The 17121-nt window shown below is 37.3% G+C and overlaps 1 protein-coding gene across 1 annotated transcript; it reads left to right on the top strand.

Annotated features, from left to right (window-relative positions):
* The first annotated feature begins 544 nt into the window (after window positions 1-544).
* si:dkey-283b1.6 lies at window positions 545-10911 on the top strand. Its single transcript, XM_036590513.1, has 4 exons — window positions 545-633; window positions 5515-5580; window positions 6851-7094; window positions 10285-10911. The coding sequence occupies exons 2-4, from the start codon at window positions 5546-5548 to the stop codon at window positions 10417-10419; spliced, it is 414 nt and encodes a 137-aa protein (XP_036446406.1). The 5' UTR covers window positions 545-633; window positions 5515-5545; the 3' UTR covers window positions 10420-10911.
* Window positions 10912-17121: the final 6210 nt, after the last annotated feature.

Genomic DNA, 17121 nt, shown 5'->3' on the forward strand with positions numbered 1-17121 from the left:
TATATAATTACTGTTTATTTGATTCTAAATATTGAAGAAAAACAAAACAAATTATGATCTGTGAAAAAGTTGCGGCCCTTTTTTTCAAAATATGTTCTACTAAATTAAAAAAATAGAAATATTTCACCAAAAAAAGTCATATTTAAGTATGTTCCCTGTAGGGGATGTGTAACTTATTTTCACTGGGGGATGAATTGAGGTTTATTCATGTACATAAAGTTTATAAAAGTAACAGTAAAAAGCAAACAATACTCCAAAAATTTCTAAAGAGGACAAACTTTTGTTGGGCATTGTGTATTAATACATTATGTTTGTTCCCCCACTGATATCACAGATATCTGCATTAATATTATAACTGTACACAAACAGACGGCGGCTCAGGAGCGCAGAAGTAAAAGGTTCTCACAGGTGAGTGTTTTGATGATATCAGCCGTTCTCCTTGACTGGTTAGGGTTCACGTCCCTCACGCTCTTTATTTTGAGGACACGGCAGGTGCAGGCGCTGTATCTTTAACCAGCAGCGTGTGGTCATAAACACTGTAAAACTGGACTGACCGTACTCCTTCAGTCAGATAACACGCACTCAGAGCCAAACGTCCTCATCTGAGTCACCTAATCACCTGCGCCGGTACAGGTAAGACACCTGCTCACTCTGTGCTGCTGTTTAGTATTTACTGGGCTGTTTCTTTAAATATATATTACAGAGAATTCTTGCTATATGAGGTCAGTTTGGCCTTTTGATAATATCTTTTCTGCTATATTCAGTTTAAGATTCTTACAGAGCTGTTCTGTTGATAATTTTTGCTATGTGATGCTTTTTAATAAAGTCAATGTATATGTAATTGTGTACAATGTAATTAATAACAATAACAGTAATATTAACAATAGCATTTAAATAGCTATTTCCAGTAAAGATGCTTACAGTGGCAGAGCAAACCATCACTATTAACCAAAAACAGTAAAGAATAACGACTAATTAACAGAAAAAGATGAAGATACTGAAAACAGATGAGAATACAGATGAACAATATTAATATAGTGATGATGAGGACAGATGTTGTAGGTAAAGTAGGAGAAAGGCCTTCATAATCGTTTTTATGACAGACTTTTCTAGCTTAAATGTAGTTTTAAAAGTTTCAAGTTGGATTTTTTAATTTTGTGGCTTAAATGTAAAGTTTTCAAGATGATTTTTTATTTCTTTGCTTAAATGCAAAGCTTTAAAGACAAATTTTTGAGTTTTGTGGCTAAAATGTAAAATTCTGAAGATATTTTTCATTTTTTGGCTTAAATGTAAATATTTGAAGATGAATTCTTAATTTTACTGCTAAAATATAAAGTTTTATAGATTAAATCTTTGTTTTGTGGCATTAATGTGAAGATTTTGATTATTTTTGGCTTAAACGTAAAGATTTGAAGACAAATTCTTAATTTTGGAGCTCAAATGTAAAGTTTTGAAGACTAAATTTTTGTTTTATGGCTTAAATGTGAAGTTTTAAAGACAAATTTGTCATTTTGCACAGTAAATGTAAAGCTTTAAGGATTAAGTGGTGTATTTTGTGGCTTTAAAAATGAATTTTTCATTGTTAGCCTAAATGCAAAGGTTTAAAGATGAATGAGTTTTGTGGCTTTAATGTAAAGTTATAAAGATCTTTTTTTTTTTTTTTTGGCTTAAATGTAAAGATTTGAAGATGAATTCTTAATTTTACTGCTTAAATATAAAGTTTGGAAGATTCAATTTTTATTTTGTGGCTTTAATGTAAAGTTGTAAAGATTCTTTTTGATTTAATGTAAAGATTTGAAGGTGAATTCTTAATTTTGCAGCTCAAATGTAAAGTTTTTGAAAATTACATTTTTGTTTTGTGGATTTAATGTGAAGTTGTGAAGATTTTTTAAACATTTCTTCACTTAAGTGCAAAGATTTGCTGATGAATTCTTAATTTTGCTGCTTAAATGTAAAGTTTTGAAGATGAAAATTTTGTTTTATGGCTTAGATATAAAGTTTTACATACAAATTCTTAATTTTGCACAGTAAATGTGAAGCTCTAAGGATTAAGTTGTGCATTTTGTGTCTTAAATGTAAAATTCTAACCACAGCTGGATGGCTGGTGTGGATTTGGCAGCTCTAGCTCTGCACACATGATACTGCATTTGATTGGGCCCCAATAAATAACTAGACTTTATGTAATCGTCATTGTGGAAGCTCCGTAATGCGGCTGGCTGTTTGATCAAACGTGAAAAGTATAGCTGGTAAAGTTTCCTTTTGGTACAAATCCTAGATATTTCCATGTGTTTATACTACAGACCCTGCAGGAAAACGTTCAGCAGTGTTTGGGAATCAGCATATAAACCCCGTTGAAAAGATTTCTACTAATCTTCTTACATTTGCTGTTGAAGTTGGCTGCAGTCTGTTTAAGAAGGTTTATTACTCCTTTACGCCGAGCTTATGTTCCTTCATGACCTTTTGGATTTTATTTCTGGGAACAAACACAGTTAAGATCAAAAATGGCTGCGATGCCAATAAAAAACAGTTCTTGATAGAGCTTGTTAAGGGTGCTGGTGCCACCAGCCATTAAGAGATAATGTTTTACATAATTCTGGACAGGAATATGATGAATTAGACAAACGTGGTTTCCTCGTTGCTCTGAGAAAAGCTTGTTAAATGAAATGTTTATTGGTCTTTATTCCTTTGCCTGTAGTTTTTTACTGCTAATTCGGTGTGTAAGCATTAAACAGAGGACGTGCTCTTTAAAAAAGATCATTGCTGCTCAACTCTGACCCAATACAAATGGTTCCAGTGGGAGAATTATGAGCTTAGGATGGTTCAGATCATGATTAGGTAATTAAACTGCCACCTGTTTATTTACTTTACATTAAGAGATTTAGTCTATGGTCAGTAGGGTTGGCTGTAGACTTGGAGGCCCCAGGCACACTTTTACTCCGGAGGCCCACCAGGTGAAACCGACAATCTCAGCTTAGTATTTGTTTTTCCGTAACGTTATTCAAATAAGACGTGTAGGAAAACGGGATGTTTTTATTTAGTGAGTCACTTAATAAAATGTCTGGACACATTGTGATACGCATCTCACAACCAGCAAAGTGGCCACATCTAAATTGAGCTGTAAATGAAAATAGAGAGTACAGTAAATTGGCTCAGTGTGAGGCGTGCATCATCTCCTAAGGTAACTGCATGCAGTAAATGATAAACCTCCCTTGTTTTTAGATGCACCTCATTGAACTGGCCTGTAACTCACTCACACATGTTGAGCAGGCTGTACTTTCCCCACTAGGGGGAGCTTTTAGAAGAGCTGCACTTTTACAGCTGTCGTTGAGGCAGCTAATGCAAAACATTGAAGGTAGATCAAATCACGCTCAGTAATGCGACTGATACATCAATTTAGCATTTCTGTTCCTCATTATTGTTCCTGTAAATCAGGGATCTGCAACCCAAATGTTAAGAAGAGCCATTTTGTTCTTTCGAGCCACAACATTTTATGTCCATTTTACCATCTTGGCTGTAAATCTGTCTCGGTAGGTGCTGATGTTCTAGTATAGGCTAAAAAATATAAATGAAAACACAGACTTACTTTGCTCTGCTTTAAGCTTTAGCTCAGCTATAGCCGCTTTTCTCGCATCTCCAGCAGGAAACTTTTCCTCAAAAGTAGAACAGTTTCTTGTAAAATGTCAATATTAAATTTTTTACGAGGCTGAAGTCGCTTCTCCTTCACCAGTTTCTATTTTGGATTTTCTCGCTCCACCTTAAATGGCGCCTGAGGCACCTGAATGTAACTGCTGCATCATTTAAGATGGGACGGGAAAAATGACAACGAGAAGCTGGCGAATGAGAAACTGACTTTTTAGTGTTCATCAGTTTCTCACTGCAGATTAAACGTATCAGGAAACCAGCTGGAGTGATTATAAACACAAATAAGTCCATTCAGCTCCAAATTATCGATGTTCGTCTTAAATCTCTCTCTTTGCCGTTTCGTTAGCTACTAGCTAGGCGAGATTGTCTGTGTTGCTATGGTGACCAGCAGTCTGCGCTGATCTTCAGGGTTAAAGGGTGAATTAGCAGTTCTACATTAACTCCAGAGTTTAAGACCATTTATTGTTAAACTGTGTTGAACGATCAGCAGAGCTTTATTTTACTGTAGAGGAGGATTATTTTATTTTTACCTACTAATCTGATTCTGTGGAGCCACAACAGGGCAGTAAAAGAGCCAAGCGCAGCTCCAGAGCCGTGTGTTGCCGACCCCTCCTGTAGTTGTTAGCACTGATGTTTGGAGGGAACTGGATGTTTGAAGAGGGTGGAGCCTTTGAGGGCCTATCAGATCTCTTCATCCATTGGTCACCTTGAATCAGTGACATTGACTGATTTTATGACCACTGGCAACCAACCAATGTATCCTACCCTCTTTAAAAAGATGCTTCTTCAAGGATTCTTCAGTTAGGAAAGTAGTTTGAACCTGAGTTTGCATGCTTAAAGGGTTCTTTGCATGGTGAAATGGTTCTTCAAATTGATGGAGAATGTGTTGAGGATGGTTATGTATGGAACCTTTTTGAAAAGGGTTCTAAATAGCACTAAAAAAGGTTCTTCTTGTCACAGGCTTGACATCGTTGACCCTTTTTGGAGCTATATAGAACCATATACCACACATTCTCCATCGGCCTGAAGAACCATTTCACCAAGCGCAGCTCCATTTATGCATTCAAATGGTTCTTTGAGCGTTCATGGTTCACACAGAACCATTGTCTTTACTAGAGAACCCATGTTTTGCTCTGTAGAAGCAGAGCAGTTCTGAATCGTTTGTAGTATGTGTGCTAATGCTTATTCTGATTATACAGAGTGACAAATTAAAGGCGAATCTGAATAAATACGTGGAGAAACAGTGCAGTGTGGATCAAGATGGCAAGAAGAAAATATCTAAGTGAGTTTGAGGGTTCATTACTGGGGCACTGATGGAGCTACAGTGGCAGTGACTGCTCCACTGGCTGTGCACTTGGATCTGTAGATCTGTGGGAAAGACAGTAAGCAGGGCTGGAAATTGTGCTTGAAATTGCACTCAGTGAGCGTGAAGCTCATACATCAGTGCAATACATGAGAGCAGCTTTTCAATCATCAATGCAGAACAGTCCATCCACAGCTGCATAGAGAGGCTGCACCTCATTACAAAGATGAATGACCATCTGAGAGGTCAGTGGTGTAAAAAGAGATGAGAAAACAGTGATCTGGTCAGATCCTTCATCTTTCACCATGTTCTCCGTAAGTGGGAGAGTGCATGTGCAGTGTACACCAAGAGACAGTACAGGGCCTGACCCCTACAGCGAGGAGGTCTGGTGGCTTTGTTATGCTGTGTGCTGCATTCTGCTGGCCACTTGTCCCCTTAGAGGGAAGGGTCAGTACATCCAAACAAAGTTATTATCGTTTCACATTGCTAAGTCTGAATATTCCAGTAAGAGTGAGCTTAAAAAATTAATAACATTTCAGACTGATTTTCAATCAATTTTCTTTCCTCAGATTTCCTTTGAGATTTGGGCATTTCTGCAGCATGATGTTATCAAATGGATCCTTTCCTATTATACAGTAAGTGTCTCTTCCCTTTCTAACGCTTTTAACTCGAAGGGTCTGTATGTGGACTCCGCACTTCAGTTCCTCACTCTCATAACGACAGAACCTGCACATTATTTTAATAGTAGAAACTGAATAATTCATAGTAGATACTGAATAATTCATAGTAGATACTGAATAATTCATAATAGATATTGAATAATTCATAGATGCTGAATAATTCATAATAGATACTGAATAAATCATAGTAGATACTGAATAATTCATAGTACAAACTGAATAATTCATAGTAGATACTGAATAAATCATAGTAGATGCTGAATTGCTGAATAATTCATAGTAGATGCTGAATAATTCATAGTAGATACTGAATAATTCATAGTAGATACTGAATAATTCATAGATGCTGAATAATTCATAATAGATACTGAATAATTCATAGTAGATACTGAATAATTCATAGTACAAACTGAATATTTCATAGTAGATACTGAATAAATTGGAGTGAATGCTGAATAATTCATAGTAGATACTGAATAATTCATAGTACAAACTGAATAATTCATAGTAGATACTGAATAAATTGGAGTGAATGCTGAATAATTCATAGTACAAACTGAATAATTCATAGTAGATACTGAATAAATCATAGTAGATGCTGAATTGCTGAATAATTCATAGTAGATGCTGAATAATTCATAATAGATACTGAATAAATCATAGTAGATACTGAATCATTCATAATAGATATTGAATAATTTGTAGTAGATACTGAATAATTCATAGTACAAACTGAATAATTCATAGTACTGAATAAATCATAGTACAAACTGAATAATTAGTTGTAGATACTGAATAATTTGGAGTGGTTGCTGAATAATTCATAGTAGATACTGTATAAATCATAGTACATACTGAATAATTCATAGTAGATACTGAATAAATCATAGTACATACTGAATAATTCATAGTAGATACTGAATAAATCATAGTACATACTGAATAATTCATAGTAGATGCTGAATAAATCATAGTAGATACTGAATAATTCATAGTAGATACTGAATAATTCATAATAGATATTGAATAATTCATAGTAGATACTGAATAATTCATAGTAGATACTGAATAATTCATAGTAGATACTGAATAATTCATAATAGATACTGAATAAATCATAGTAGATGCTGAATCATTCATAGAAGATGATGTGTAAGATACAGTAAGTGGACACTGATCTCTGGTCTCCTCTCCACACCCTGTAAACACTTGCGTTCTCCTGCAGGGTCTTTGTTCCGGTAGTTGCCTTCGCTATCGTGATTCTCTGCTGCTTCTCCCTCTGTAAGGCCCTCCAGAGGGTCCGCAGGGAGCAGCTGGAGAGCCAGTCACGGACTCGGACTCTCAGCACTCCAGAGCGGCCATCCATCTTCGTCATCCCCTTTTCACCACCTGACGAGCAGCTGCGTCGACCCCCACACTACAGCACTGCTACAGTGGACCACTACAGCCCCCCTCCCGCTTATCACGAGGTAACTGCCGTTACCACTGAATACATCACTAAGACCTTCATTCACCTCACTTTCTGCATCAGGAGAATGAGAAAATGATTATTACGAGAAAAAAAGTAGATTTTGTAACCAACCACCATCAGGCTCTTGTGACAGAAGGCGATGTGGTAATAATAATCTAGGTCCTATACTGATCAGAGGTTTTTCCTAGAACTAGATATGCAGGAACCTTCTCCTGCTAAAGTGCTGAGTGCTAAGTCTACTGAAAATGAGGTTTTATCCCCGACCTTTATGATCTTATCCTTGACTTTTATCCTAGAATTTCAGCGCTATTAAAAGCCACAGTAAAGGATGTGGATTTATTCTTTTATATCCTTTTATATTTTATATATACATGGAAACAGTGTTATTGATATATATATATATTTCGCTCCTGTCGCAACAAAACCTCATCTCTCCATTTTTGTCATTTTTCAGCTTTTGACATAGTTTGAAAATGCCTGTTGCCCTTTACACTGTGTGTAAATTTCATAATGAATGGACATCATCTTCAAAAGAAACGGCCCAAAATGACTTGGAAAAAATTCTGGTTCCATTGACTTACATTAAAAGCAAAGCAGGTTTTTTTCCTTGTCCTGTAAAGTTACCATTTTGGAGATATGAGGTTTTGTTCCAACAGCAGCGATACGTAAGGGGTCTAAGTATTCTGAAAGCGAGGTCAAAACCTTGATACAAACGTCCACAGTCTCGTGTCGCGATTCGGTAAAATGAAACCGTGTTACCAGCCCCCTCAACCCAAACTCGCTGGCGCCGCTGCAGCTGCAGCCTGTTGAGCTCTCATTACATTACTATTGTAACAAAACTCATTTTCTATTCTAAAGTTAACACTAAATCACAGAATTATTATTCTGTTTATTTTTTTCACGTAGTTCATTTATGTGAAGTTAATCTGTCACATTCTTAAGTGTTGTAAATTGTAGGTGATTAAATAAAACCCAGAACTTTTTTTCCATTTTTTTTTACTTATTCACCCTGTACCCTACTCAAAAAACAAAACAAACCAAACAAACAAACAAACAAACAAAAAAATCAAGGTATGAAATGAAGCATGGCTCAAAAGTTAAAGTCTGGACTGAACCATTGATTTGGAGAATCATAACACCCCTAACATACATATATACATATCAAATGTTGAAACTGAGAAATTTTATTGTTTATTGAAAAATATATGCCCATTTTGAATTTGATGCCAACAACACAGCCCAAAAAAGTTGGGACGGGGGCCTGTTGACCACTGTGTTTCATCACCTCTATTTTTAACAGCACTCTGTAAACGTTTGGGAACTGAGGAGACACTGCTGTAGCTTTGAAAGTGAAATGTTTTCCCATTCTTGTTTGATACAGGATTTCAGTTGCTCATCAGTTTGGGGGCTCGTTTGTCATATTTTTAATTTCATTATGTGCCACATATTTTCAGTGGTGACAGGTCTGGACTGTAGGCAGGTCAGTTTAGCACCCGGACTCTTTTAATACGGAGCCATGCTGCTGTAATACATGCAGAATGTGGTTTGACATCGTCTTGCTGAAATAATCAAGGCCTTCCCTGAAAAAGACGTTGTCTGGATGGCAGCATATGTTGCCCAAAGCGTGTATATATCGTTCAGCATTAATGGTGCCTTCATAGATGTGCCAGTCACCCATGCCTTTTGCACTAATGCCCCCCTATACCATCATGAATACTTGCTTTTGAACTGCACTGATAACAAGCTGAGTGGTCTTTAGCCTGGGAGACACAGGACACTTTTCCACTTCGCCTCAGTCCATTTTAAATCAGCGCGGGCCCAGAGAAGGTGGCAGTTTTTCAGAAGTGTTTCTGAGTCCATGCAGTGATGTGTGTGTGTGTGTGTGTGTGTGTGTGTGTATATATATATATATATATATATATATATATACACAAAAACAAAAGGCAGTTTCTCTTGGTCCATTCATCGTGCAATTTCAACACACTAGGTAAAAGGAAATAGGCATTTTTCTAATTATGTCAAACTGAAAAATGACAAAAATGGAGATATGAGATTATTGCAAATATATAATGGTATTCAGTCCTTCACTAAAGGTTCAGGCACCTGAGAAAATTATATTAAAAAAGCTGTTTATCTGATCAGTGTTGATTTTCTCAGAAAAACACTAATATTACATAATAAAACAAGTGATTTTATGTATGTCAGTGTTTTGTTTAATCATTTCCAGCCCATCAAGATCAGTATTAACTGTAGTTATTATCCAACACATGCTTTATCTAATCAATACTGTATTATGCTAAATCTTCAGCAGCTCAAAGGAGACCGAGGAGGGCAGAGTTACAGTTTCTAGGCTATTAAGGACCAACTAGGTGAACTGGTCTGCTACAGCGCCACCCTGAGGCAGAGCAGTGCTGCAGCTCTAGTTAAGATTAACAAAGACAGAAGCTGATTGTGACTGAAGCAGATAAGCATTAAACTTTACTGAATCTGTATTTGAGCATCTGTTTTTCCCGAATGGACAGATTTATGTCATGAGTTTATATTCAGAGACTCCCCAGAATTTTGATTTTGACACATGAAGGGGTTCCAAAAAGTTAATTAGGGGGTTCTTTGTTTAATTAAGTCTATTATTTGTAGTAGCGTCCTTATAAGTTTTCGTGTGTACTTGTAATGAGTTTTCTTCTGAGATTAATAATAATCCTCTGTCTATCTGTCTATCAGTTTTTCTGTCTATCTGTCTGTCTATCTATCTATCTGTCTGTCTGTCTGCCTGCCTATCTATCTATCTATCTATCTATCTATCTATCTATTTGTCTGACTATCTATCTATCAGTTTTTCTGTCTGATCTATCTATCTATCTATCTATCTGTCTGTCTGTCTGTCTGTCTGTCTGTCTATTTGTCTGTCTATCAGTCGTTCTGTCCGCCTGCCTGCCCGCCTATCTATCTATCTATCTATCTATCTATCTATCTATCTATCTATCTAGCTGTCTGTCTGTCTGTCTGTCTGTCTATCTATTTGTCTGTCTATCTATCAGTCTTTCTGTCTGTCTATCTATCTATCTATCTGTCTGTCTGTCTGTCTGTCTGTCTATTTGCCTGTCTATCTGTCTATCAGTCGTTCTGTCTGTCTGTCTATCTATCTATCTGACTGTCTGACTGTCTATCTGTCTGTCTGTCTTTTGCAGTTGGAGCTGAAGCCTGACTTTATTCCTCGTGATCCTCCTCCTGCGTACTCAGAATCTACCTCTTTTCCACTACATGAGGTCTCTGAGTCGAGTCCAGCAGAGACCAGTTCTTCAGCCGGTCCAGAGACTGAATAAAACTCTGGAAACACTGTCACCTCATCCCAGAATCCTCAGGCCAGGGCTTCCGTTATCTGCACCAAGGTTAAAAACCCCAGACCTGAGAGCTTTGCGTATGGAGAGACTCCACAGCTGCTGTTTTTCTGCCTGTTCCACTCCTGCACTCGAAAAAATACATGGTGCCAAAGAAAATGCCACATTTCGTTTCTACAGAACCTTAAATGGAAGGTTCTTTAAATCTTTTGTAAATAATATATAGTGTACAGAACTTTTTTGAAGGTTAAAGAACCTCCACATGATGTGAATGTTCTATACCAATGAACAGTTTTTTCTAGAACCATATGTTTTAGAAGCCATTCAGGAACCTTGAGTTTTAAGAGTGTGGATTTTGAGAAGAGCACTGAAAATATGTAAATGTCTGTACATTGTGTAAATAGGTTTTGTTAACTTTATAAATGAACAATAAAGATGTAAATAATAAGAAATAAAAATGTGACGTCTGGAGCTTCATGTAGGTTTTGCTTGTTTGGCTTTATGGCATATGTAGCATGTAGCTTGTAGTTTTAGTAGTCAATCAGCCAGTCAGCCAGTCAGCCAGTCAGTCAGTCAGCCAGTCAGTCAATAAGTCAGCCAGTCAGTCAATCAACCAGCCACTTAGTTAGTCAATCAATCAATTCATTTATTCAGTCAATCAGACTCTCAGCTAGTCAGTCAGTCAGCCAGCCAATCGGTCAGCCAGTCGATCAATCAGTCAGTCAGACAGTCAGTCAGTGAGTCATTCAGTCAGTCAGTCGATCAATCAATTCATTTATTCAGTCAGTCAGTCAGTCAGTAAATTAGTCAGCCAGTCAGTCAATCAACAAGTCAGCCATTCAGTCGGTCAGCCAGTCAGTCAATCAGACAGTCAGTCAGTCAGACAATCAATCAGGCAGTCAGTCAGTCAGTTAATCAGTCAGTCAGACAGTCAATCAGTCAGACAGTCAGTCAATCAGTCAGTCATTTAGTCAGTTAATCAGTCAATCAAACAGTCAGTCTGTCAATCAATCAGTCAGTGAGTCAGTCATTGTCAGTCAGTCAGTCTATCAACCTTTGTTTAAACTCATGGTGCATTGCTGGTGACTCGCATTTCTAATGTAGCTAAGCATTATAGAAAAACGGGATTGATGAAGTAAACGTAATCCTGTCATAATAAAAGTGTAATAAAAAAGTCAAAGCGTAAAAGATGTAGTTAAACATTATGGAAGACAATATATTGTTTAGGCACTTTCAAACAAAGTTTACTATAACATCACAGTCCAAAAACAAGGATCTCCATTTTTGTAGCATTTTAATTTTCAACTGCTTGACCTGCTCAAGCTGAACATAGCTTTGTATGCTCTGTATGACAAATACAGCACATATGCAGCCCTTAAAGAACCCGATTTCACACATGACCACGTTCTTAATGTCAACACTGTTAAAGATGAGAAATGATACAGTAACTGATTACATGGCTTTTCTTGAGTTGACTCAACTTGTAGACACAACTTAAACCTCTTAGTTGAGTCAAAAATTCTCTTAATTGTTTAGTTCCGCATCTCAGTGAGCTTGTTTTTTATACTCAACTTCCCCACTAGCCAGGAATTTTCCATCACACAGTCCTGCTGGACATTTTTCCTCTTGAGTACACATTTATGGATGGCTGTGGCATCGCTGGGGCTCAAACTCACAACCTCCTGTTGGGGTGACAGCTTAGTCCACTGCACCACTCAGGAACACATGAAGCAGCTCAGATTGAGTGTCTATAGATGTTTTAAACACTGGAGAAAATATGTGTCGTTTTAACTTTCAAGCATCGTCTCATGTGGTGCAGCTGTCTAATGATTCATCCCAACATCAGGAGGTTGTGAGTTTGAATCCCAGCAACACCACAGCTGTCCCTATCCAGAAGCCCAAGAGGAGAATATGCCAGATGGGACTGTGTGATAGACAGAGCGCCAGCTAGTGGGGAAACTGAGTAAAATAACACCAATTCTGTTTTGTTTATCTAACTGAGATGCAGAGCTAGAAGAATTTTGGACTCAACTAAGAGGTTTGAGCTGGGTGAACTCAAGTTGAGTCAACTCAAGAAAAGCCATGTAAACAGTCACTGTATCGTTTTAAGTTGGGCAAACCTAATTTTTTCCAGTGAAAATGACCAAAACAAATGACAAAAACTGTCTAATAATAAAAAGGAGCAGTAAAAAAATTTGGTCAAACTCAAAAACTTCAGCTTCGTGTAGTTTCTGCCTGTTCTGTATGAGAAACAGTGCATCTTGATTTCGAAATCCCCACCAGCTGCCTCCGACACTCTGTAGACCACAAGACGATCCCATCCAGCAGAAGCCGTTATTGTTTGGTGGAGCTGTAAAAGCCTCTTGCTGCTCTTTCCGTGCAGTTACTCAATCCGGCTGTTAAACATTTACCCGTATAAAGTGAGCGGCAATTAACCTCTCTCTGCTGCATGCCTGTAAATTTCTCCATCAGCTCCCAGCCCCCACAGGCTGCGCCCTCCAGGGCCAAAGTCCTCAGGAACTCCTGTAGGACACAGCGTGACTGTGTGAGTTTTGTCCTCATGCTGTCAAAGCCCTGGAGCGAATGTTGCTGGTACAGCTTATCTCTCAACCTCACTGCTGGACGATAAAGGAAAAGGTCTGCAAATACACACTGCCTGGTAGAAGTCTGGGGATGCTTTGCCTCCTACTTAACCCCTTAAATTCCCAGGCTTATTACACACTGAGGCTTATTACTCAGTAACTACAGGGGCTTCGCTTCACTGAGCTATTCTTAGGTTATAGCAGTGTGTACTAACTTTGGGCCAGGGGGTCCTGGCCTTTTCTCTTTTGGGTCTGCAGATATGTAACATGTTAAAGCTTAGACTCTTAAAAAAATGGTTCTTCAAGGGTTCTTTAGTAAAGAAAATGATTCTATATAGAACCATGAACACTCAAAGAACTCTCTGCATAACTAATGGGTTCCACATAGCACCCAAAAGGGTTCTTCTATTCTTGCAATGTCAAGCTTGTAACAATAGAAGAGCACTTTTTGGTGCTGAGTAGAACTCTTTTCAAAAAGGTTCTGTATAGAACCGTATGAAACACAGAACAGCATGGACACTCAAAGAACGCTTGACACACAAATGATCATGTTTTCTCTTTTGGGTTTGCAGATATGTAACATGTTAAAGCCTACAGTCTTAAAACATGGTTCTTCAAGGGTTCTTTAAAAAAGAGAATGGTTCTATATAGAACCATGAACACTAAAAGATCTCTTTGCATAACTAAAGGGTTCTATATAGCACCAAACAAAGTTATCCTATTGTTGTGAAGGCAAGCTTGTAACATAAAAAACCTTTTTGGTGCTGTATAGAACCCTTTCAAAAAGGTTCTTTATAGAACCATATAAAAGACAGAACTCCATGAACACTTAAAGAACCCTTTGTACACAAATGATCATGTTTTCTTTTTTCGGTTTGCAGATATGTAACATATCAAAGCCTACACTCTTAAAAAGGTGGTTCTTCAAGGGTTCTTTAGTAAAGAAAATGGTTCTATATAGAACCATGAACACTTAAAGAACTCTCTGCATAACCAAAAGGCTCCACATAGCTCCCAAAAGGGTTCTTCTATTCTTGCAATGTCAAGCTTGTAACAATAGAAGAACCGTTTTTGGTGCGGAATAGAACCCTTTTCAAAAAGGTTCTATATAGAACCGTATGAAACATGGAACACCATGGACACTCAAAGAACCCTTGACACACAAATGATCACGTTTTCTCTTTTGGGTTTGCAGATATGTAATGTCTTAAAGCCTTCACTCTTAAAAGGTGGTTCTTCAAGGGTTCTTTAAAAAAGAAAATGGTTCTATATAGAACCATGAACACTCAAAGATCTCTTTGCATAACTAAAGGGTTCTATATAGCACCCAAAAAAGTTATCCTATTGTTGTGAAGTCAAGCTTGTAACAATAGAAGAATGCTTTTTGGTGCTGTATAGAGCCCTGTTCAAAAAGGTTCTATACAGAACCATATGAAACACAGAACACCATGAACACTTAAAGAACCCTTTGTACACAAATGGTCATGTTTTCTCTTTTGGGTTTGCAGATATGTAACATATCAAAGCCTACACTCTTAAAAAAATGGTTCTTCAAGGGTTCTTTAGTAAAGAAGATGGTTCTATATAGAACCATGAACACTTAAAGAACTCTTTGCGTAACCAAAGAGTTCCATATAGCACCCAAAAGGGTTCTTCTACTCTTGCAATGTCAAGCCTGTAACAATAGAAGAACCCTTTTTGGTGCTGAATAGAACCATTTTCAAAAAGGTTCTGTGTAGAACTGTATGAAACACAGAACAGCATGGACACTCAAAGAACCCTTGACACACAAATGATCATGTTTTCTCTTTTGGGTTTGCAGATATGTAACATGTTAAAGCCTACAGTCTTAAAACATGGTTCTTCAAGGGTTCTTTAAAAAAGAGAATGGTTCTATATAGAACCATGAACACTCAAAGAACTCTCTGCATAACTAAAGGGTTCTATATAGCACCAAAAAAAGTTATCCTATTGTTGTGAAGTCAAGCTTGTAACATAAAAAAAACCTTTTTGGTGCTGTATAGAACCCCTTTCAAAAAGGTTCTTTGTAGAACCATATAAAACACAGAACACCATGAACACTCAAAGAACCCTTGACACACAAATGATCATGTTTTCTTTTTTGGGTTTGCAGATATGTAACATATCAAAGCCTACACTCTTAAAAAATGGTTCTTCAAGGGTTCTTTAGTAAAGAAGTTGGTTCTATATAGAACCATGAATACTTAAAGAACTCATTGCATAACTAAAGGGTTCTATATAGCAACCAAAAAGGTTCTTCTATTCTTGCAATGTCAAGCTTGTAACAATAGAAGAACTCTTTTGGTGCTGAATAGAACCCTTTTTAAAAAGGTTCTATATAGAACCGTATGAAACACGGTACACCATGGACACTCAAAGAACCCTTGACACACAAATGATCATGTTTTCTCTTTTGGGTTTGCAGATATGTAATGTCTTAAAACCTTCACTCTTAAAAGATGGTTCTTCAAGGGATCTTTAGTAAAGAAGATGGTTCTATACAGAACCATGAACACTCAAAGATCTCTTTGCATAACTAAGGGGTTCTATATAGCACTCAAAAGGGTTATCCTATTGCTGTCAAGTCAAGCTTGTAACATAGAAGAACCCTTTTTGGTGCTAAATAAAACCTTTTTCAAAAAGGTTCTATAAAGAACCATATAAAACACAGAACACAGTGAATACTCAAAGAACCCTTCACACACAAATGATCATATTTTCTCTTTGGGGTTCACCTACACTCTTAGAAGATGGTTCTTCAAGGATTCTTTAGTAAAGAACTCTTTGCATAACTAAAGGGTTCTATATAGCACCTGAAAAGGTTCTATATAGAACCCTATAAAACACATTCTCCATCAGTCTGATGAACCATTTCGTGATGCAAAGAATGTTAATGGTGTTCTGTGTTTTATATGGTTCTATATAGAACCTTTTAAAAAAAGGGTTCTATATAGCACCAAAAAGGGTTCTTCTATGTTACAAGCTTGACATCACAACAGTAGGATATCCCTTTTGAGTGCTATAAGGAACCCTTTAGTTATGCAAAGAGCTTTTTGAGTGTTCATGGTTCTATATAGAACCATTTTCTTGACTAAAGAACCCTTGAAGAACCATGTTTTAAGAATGTAGGCTGTAATATGTTACATATCTGCAAACCCAAAAGAGAAAACATGATCATTTGTGTATGAAGTGATCTTTGAGTGTTTAAGGTGTTCTGTGCTTTATATAGTTCTATACAGAACCTTTTTGAAAAGGGTTCTATTCAGCACCAAAAAGGTTCTTTTATGTTGTGTAAACATCTTTTTTAAGAGTGAAGAGGGTGAAGATGATCATTTGTGTCCCCAGACTTTTGACAGGTGTATGAGCTTCACCAGTGACTTTGAATTACTGTATTTAATGAATATGAAACCCAGACTGGCGTAAAAGGCTCAGGGTCAGGAAATGCAGGTTATTCTGAGACATTATCAAAAATAAACAGGCTTATTAATAAATAAGACGTCTGAATGTCAAGGCAAGGCGCTGTGTGTTGTAGCAGACGGATGCTGTTTATTTCCGCATTATTAATATCCGCCACCATCGGAGAGCTCAGTGAGGGAAACGTGACCTGCTTTCCTTCCAGAGCTGCTGAATCATTCTTTACTTCTGAAACGTGAATCTGTTTCCAGATACAAACAAGGAGCAGAAGCTCAGAGGGCAAAACATCAGTAGCGCTTTAATGGTTCGAGTGTATAACTTCCTCAAACGCTCTGCTGTGGAATGTGATGGAGGGACAAAGTTCAACATCATGACGTTTCCAGAGCTCCCAGCCATAAAACACACCCAGTGACTGTTCCGGTAACCAGTAAAACGCAACGTCACTGCGACATCACTTCCTACATCAAAGCATGTGACTGACACTCTTTTCTTGGTAGAGCGGGAAAACAGCTACACGTTTGGATATCATTTCAAAAGTATCATTTTAAAAGAATTTTCACCTGAATATGAACCATATATATATATTGATTCAAAAAGATTCGTCCAATTTCAAAATGACTTATTTCCCTTGTAAATCTTTACAGAACAATGCAGTGAACTGTAAATGGTT

The sequence above is a fragment of the Colossoma macropomum genome, unplaced genomic scaffold, assembly GCF_904425465.1.
Source record: "Colossoma macropomum unplaced genomic scaffold, Colossoma_macropomum, whole genome shotgun sequence".
Taxonomy (NCBI): domain Eukaryota; kingdom Metazoa; phylum Chordata; class Actinopteri; order Characiformes; family Serrasalmidae; genus Colossoma; species Colossoma macropomum.